Source organism: Fukomys damarensis, unplaced genomic scaffold (assembly GCF_012274545.1).
Source record: "Fukomys damarensis isolate Sample0158 unplaced genomic scaffold, DMR_v1.0_HiC HiC_scaffold_37, whole genome shotgun sequence".
Classification (NCBI taxonomy): domain Eukaryota; kingdom Metazoa; phylum Chordata; class Mammalia; order Rodentia; family Bathyergidae; genus Fukomys; species Fukomys damarensis.
In genome coordinates this window covers 2218181-2223616 of record NW_022900949.1, presented here as the reverse complement: position 1 = coordinate 2223616, position 5436 = coordinate 2218181, and the positions used below count along the sequence as shown (strand labels likewise).

Sequence of the window (5436 nt, the reverse complement as noted above, 5' to 3'; positions counted from 1 at the left end):
GAGGCGGGGAGTGGGCGTGGCCCGGGAGGAGCCGGAGCTGGGGGCGGGGCTCACTCTCCGCGGAAGCCGTAGTAGCTGCCGAGGACGCGCTTGTACTCCTCGTGCGCGCTGAACTGGATCGCTGCGTAGGGCACCACGCGCACCATGGTGGCCGAGTTCCCGCGCCACAGACTGAGGAAGCCCTCGTTGAGGTAGGTGAAGTAGAGCAGCCGGAAGGCCTCCTGGGGGGAGGAGGGGTCATCCTTCCGCCCCTTTCCCACCGGCTGGCCTCCCGCGCTGGCTCCCTGCCCAAACCCTGTAACCGAGCGTGAAGCTGGAGCCAGGCTTGCGGGGCGGGCGGAGCGGAGCAGAGCTCCGCACGGGGCATTTCTGTGGGTGTCTGGGGGAGCGCATAACACTCTAGCAGGCTGAGGCAGGAGGGTCCGGAGTTGGAGCCCAGCCTGGGCAACTTAGTAAAATAAAAATGAAGTGTTTAAAAGGAGGCTGTGGATGTAGCTTAGTGAAAAGGCCCTGGGTCCCATCCCCAGGAGGATAGAAAGGACGGACAGTTCCTTATGTAGCTGGTGGCCCTGGCTGTATTTGACAGTAAATCACAGACGAAGACTAGGCTTGAGAATATCAAGTCCCCGACTCCAAAGGTGCGTTAGGACCTCTCGTTAATTCCCTGGGTAGAAGGCCAGGCTGCGTGTCCCCAAAGCCCTGGGTGCTGGGGTGGGACTGAAGGGAAAAGCAGCTTTGCCTGATCACCCTCCTTCTGCCCTGCTGCCCAGGCCCAGGGCCGACCCAGCAGCTCACCTTGGCAGAAAACCTTTTTGAAGACACTGGAAGAGAAGAGGAAGAAAAAAACAAACTATGATAGGAACGCTTGAGACAAAGGACAGAAGCCCAGTCTGTGCCCCTCAGTAACGGGGGTCTGGTGGGGGGTGAGCCCGGGGCCCCCCCAGCAGGGACCTCATCTTTCAGCCTTGTCCCCAGGGAGGGGACGGAGCCAGTACCCAGCACCCCAGGATGGCAAGGGGCTCCGGCAGGGACCACGTGAGGCCAGATCTCCACACTCTGCACCCCAACCCTGCCTGGAAGGTTGCAGCCGCCAGCCACCAAGGGGCTCGGTGGCCCTGGCTCCCAAGCCCGTGGGTCCCAGCTGTCGGCCAGGGCATTCCTGCCTCTCCTGCGCGGCCCCCATTTGATAGATGAGGCCCAGCGAGGTCACAGGACTGGGTGATGCAGAGGCCCCGCTCAGCGTGCCACCCACTGTGTGACATCCCCTGCCCGAGCCTGGACCCGAAGTGGTGACTGTGGCATCTGGTGACACTGACACTGTTTTGCTGCAGGTGGGGCCCGAGATAGTTTCCCCTCAGGGTTGAGCGGCAGCCCCTCCCAAGTCATGCCCACGGCATCAGCCTAGTGCCCGTGAAGGGAACTTTATTTGGAGACAGGTTCTCAGAGAGATGCGGTCACCAGCCCAGACCCCCCGCGCCCCCCCCCCAGCCCCAAGCTGGAAGAGGCAGGAAGGGCCCTTCTGGGGCATGTGGAGGGGCAGGGATCTGTGACCTCCCCGATCTCCAATTCTGGCCTCCTAATGGGACAGAACCAGGCTCCCTGGTGGACAGTATTTAGGGAACCAGCTACCAAGTAAAGTTCATGGAGGTGCTGGGGCCCTGGGGGGCGGCTTCTCTGTGGTGGGGACAGGACAAGCGCGTACCTTGGAAGATGATCTTGGTCCGATCCAGGGGGGCTACTGCTGTCTTGGCGAGTGCACCAGCCAGCGCACCGGACAGCAGCGAGCTCAGCACTTGCCGGTGGTCACTCTGCAGGGGACGGGACAGGTCAGCACAGGGCAGGACAGTCCTCTCACCCTCGCCCTGGCTGGCTGCGCAGCCGCCTGAGCAGTGTGGCCCCACTGGTCCTGGGTGCGGCAGGACACAGCCAGGGCCCCCAGGTGACAGTGGTGTCCATCCCTGGCCTCCGACGGCCACAACTCAGGCTCCTGGTTCTTGGGCCACAACTGGGAGGACAAACCGGATGGGAGAACCTTGGTTCCCACCCACTCCTTGTGCCTGACTGTGGACCTGGGATGTTTTATGGCCATGTCCCAAGGGACTCTGAGGGCTGGCAGGAGAGCAGACCTGACTGTCAGCATGGTCCCATTCTCTCAGCACTGGGGACTGAACCCAAGGCCTTCACACTGAGCTACAAACCAGCCCGCTTTGTTTATTTTTCTTTGGGACAAGGTCTCACTATGTGTTCCAGGATGGCCTTGAACTCCTGGCAATACTCCTGCCTCAGCCTCCTGACTGCTGAGATGACAGGTATGCACTACCATGCCTGGTCCAGTTCCCCTCCCCTTTAAGTTTCGAGATAGTCTTTTTTTTTTTTTTTTTTTTTTTTTTTTTGTACCGGGTCCTTGTGCTTGCGAGGCAGGCGGTGGCACACTGAGCTAAATCCCTGGCCCTAGAGATAGAGCCTTTGTAATTTGCCCACCTGCAAAGCCTGGGCTCAAAGTTCTCACCCTCCTGCCTCAGCCTCCTGGAGTGCTGGGATGAGTCAACACCCCTTCCCTGAGCATGGGCAGGTGTGGGGCATGGAGATGTTGCATATCTCCATCTCCTCCTCCAGAGGACCTCCTGGGCCCCAGGTAGTTCTTAAACTCCCGCTCCACCTGTGGGGCAGGAGCACAGCATCCCTGACCTTTACTCCCAGGCAGCTGCCAGCCCTGCTGGGAACCAATCGCTTCAGGCTCTCCTTGATGGCTGCAGTTTATTCTGGGTATGCGGCTCAGGTGAGCAGAGGGCGCCACCTCAGTAGCTGTCAGTCATGGCCACCACTGGTGGCTCCCAAACAGGCCACAAATGGGAAAGATGCTCAGTTCTTTTTTGAACACTAGGTGGCGCCGTGTGGCCTCACTGGCTCAGGTGATCCTCCTGCCTCAGCCTCCCTAGTCACTGGGACAAGGGCTGCATAGCCATCCTGTGGGTGAGCAGACTGAAGTCTGTGGCTACACAGTCTCCACGTTCCACTGCTCAGGCCACTAAGTGGATGGTTCTGCCCGAAGGGGACCTCCCCAGGCTCCTGGGCCTTTCTCCCTCCCTGCTGCCCCAGGAGTCATCAGGAACCGGGGGAACGGTGAGGAGACCGGATGACACTGGCACAGCCTTTGATCCCATGGACTTTGCCAGCTGCCGGCGGGCGGGGCCAGCGACGGGTGCTGCTCTGGCCCTGGTGTGGGGCTGTGGGGCTGGGCCAGCCTGTGTTCCCGGTCCCTTCAGTGAAGGACAACTGATTTCTTTATCCCCCTGGTACTGGGGATGGAGCTCAAGGCCTCTGAACCGAGCTACATCCCCATTTTTTGAAAAAAAAAAAAAATTGGGGGGTTTTGTTTAGAGACAGAATGTTGCTGAGTCACTAAGCTGTCCAGGCTGGGCTCAGACCTGTGACTCTCGCCAGGTGTCTGGATTCCTGTCACCTGCGGGGCTTCTGATGGGAGAGGGGCGGCCAGTGTCCCCCACCCTGTGACCGCGCGCTGTGGGGACAGCCAGGACGGAGTGGGGGTGAAGACACGCGACCTCCGGCAGGGGCGGCCGAGGGGCACACGCAGGGGCGGGCCACTTGCCTTGGGGGAGGGCAGGATGGCGTCGGAGTCCTCGCGCAGGCGCACCGCAGCCTCTTTCACACCACTCCCCATGCCGGGCGCTCCTGCTGGGCGGCACCTCGTCCTGCGGGGAGCGGGCTGTGAGCAGGCGCCCTTGCCCAGCTCCGATGCCACCGAGCCAGGTGGCCGGCTGCCTCGCTGACAAAGGCCATCCTGTCACTCCATGTGACCATGACAGTCTGTTCCTTTTATTCATTTATTTATGGTTTTGGTACCAGTGATCAAACTCGGATCCTTGCGCAGCAGTGGAACCGCCGAGCTAAGTCCCCGGCCCAGCCCTCACGATGGTCTGTTTCTAACCTGGGACCATCAGGCTGGACTGACACCACTGTAGGCGGTGGCTGTGGGACAGGATGGACGTCCACTCCGTCTTTGGCAGCATGGCTGAGCCTGCAGTCTGGGGACGCATCTGTCACCACCAGGCCAGAGTGGGGGCTTCCCGGGGACCCTCGCTGACTCTCCCCGCAGAGCCCCTGAGCAGCTTGGCCTGGCCGAGGGACCCAGAGGAAAGGACACGGACCGAAGGGAGAGCCAAGATCTCTGGGCCCACGCTTTTGAGCTGTCCAGGGAGCAGGCCGGGTGCAGCTCAGTGGCAGAGCGAGGCCTAGCAGACCTGAGACTCTGGGCTCAGTTGCCAGCACCCAAAACTAAAAATGTCTAAAAACTTAATATGAATTACAAGGGTGTGCTCCCAGAGGCATTCCCAGGGCCATCCATGCCGGAGTACAATATACTAAGAAAACAGCCAAGCATGGTGGCTCACGCGGGTCATCCCAGCACCTGGAAGGCTGAGGCAGGAGGATCGAGAAAGTTTGAGGCTAGCCGGGCTACAAAGGGAGACCATGTCACAAAAAGAACCAAAAAATTAAACAAAACTCTTCAACCAACAGAAGGAGCAGCTTCTAGGCTGCCTCTTTCAGCCCCAAGGGATGCCCCGGGTCTGTCTTACCCCATTCCACCACTCAATGCCTCCCCAACACTGTGGACCCCGGCAGCGCCCTGGGATCCGATACACAGGCGTGCATGGTACTAGACTCCCGGTGCCTGGTGTGGAAGGTGGCCGGCTCTGCAAGGTGGTGGTTTCCATACAGCAGTCGTCCTGAGGAAGGCTTTAGCTGACCGCTGTCCCCGGCGAGCGACAAAGGTGCCAGAGGAGTCTGGCTTGTGGTCAGCACGCCTGCCGCCTGCAGCCCCCTCCTGCAAATTCCTGCGATCACCCTGCTCCTTACAGGAAGACCAAAGTCAAGGCCGGCCCTGGTGGTGTGACCAGGCCACCATGCAGCCGGGGTAGAGCCACACAGGCACCCCGGGAAGGTGCCTGCCAGGAGGGGCCTCTGGGGCCCTCACTCTTCCCCTGCTCCCCGTTTCTGTGTGGTACCCAAGCCCTTTGGACTGAGCCCCATTCTTACCACTTTTTAATCCCTAACTTTAAGACAGGTTCAAACTTGTGATCCTCCTGCCTCAGCCTCCTGAGTGCCAGCATGACTGGCATGGGCCACCATGAATCTGCCATTTGGAAAAGGGCCTTTGCAAGTGTGACTGAGGGAAGCTCTTGTGACAGTCACTGTAGATTTAGGGTGCCCATCACAGTCAATGACGGAGGGTCGGTAGGAGAAACAAACGGAAAAGCTGAGGAGGGGCCAGAGTGTCCTGCCTGGAACAGCCATCTGCTTGGCCCAGCCCTGCTACCTGCCTTTCTTCAGAGCCTGGGCTCAGCACCAGGGCCAGAACTACAGGATAGAAGGTGTGTGTGCATTTGGGTATTGGGGGATTTTTTTTTTTTTTTT

The 5436-nt window shown here is 59.8% G+C and overlaps 2 protein-coding genes across 4 annotated transcripts in view; one reads left to right on the top strand and one right to left on the bottom strand.

Moving 5' to 3' along the window:
- Tmem161a (transmembrane protein 161A) overlaps positions 1-1567 on the top strand; it is a 12504-nt gene extending 10937 nt beyond the window's left edge. The window contains exon 9 of the mRNA XM_033759325.1: positions 1461-1567. Coding sequence (XP_033615216.1) covers positions 1461-1550 — 90 coding nt within the window. The 3' untranslated portion in view covers positions 1551-1567. The remainder of the gene's footprint in view (positions 1-1460) is intronic.
- Slc25a42 (solute carrier family 25 member 42) overlaps positions 1-5436 on the bottom strand; it is an 18759-nt gene that overhangs the window by 2996 nt on the left and 10327 nt on the right. For 2 of the 3 annotated variants that reach the window (XM_033759323.1, XM_033759324.1), the window contains exons 2-5: positions 3611-3713; positions 1703-1808; positions 796-821; positions 55-221 (exon numbers count right to left, since the gene is read on the bottom strand). In XM_033759323.1, coding sequence (XP_033615214.1) covers positions 55-221; positions 796-821; positions 1703-1808; positions 3611-3682 — 371 coding nt within the window. In that variant the 5' untranslated portion in view covers positions 3683-3713. Of the gene's footprint in view, positions 1-54; positions 222-795; positions 822-1702; positions 1809-3610; positions 3714-3949; positions 4463-5436 lie in introns of those variants that run through there. The other variant, XM_033759322.1, reaches the window with a different exon arrangement.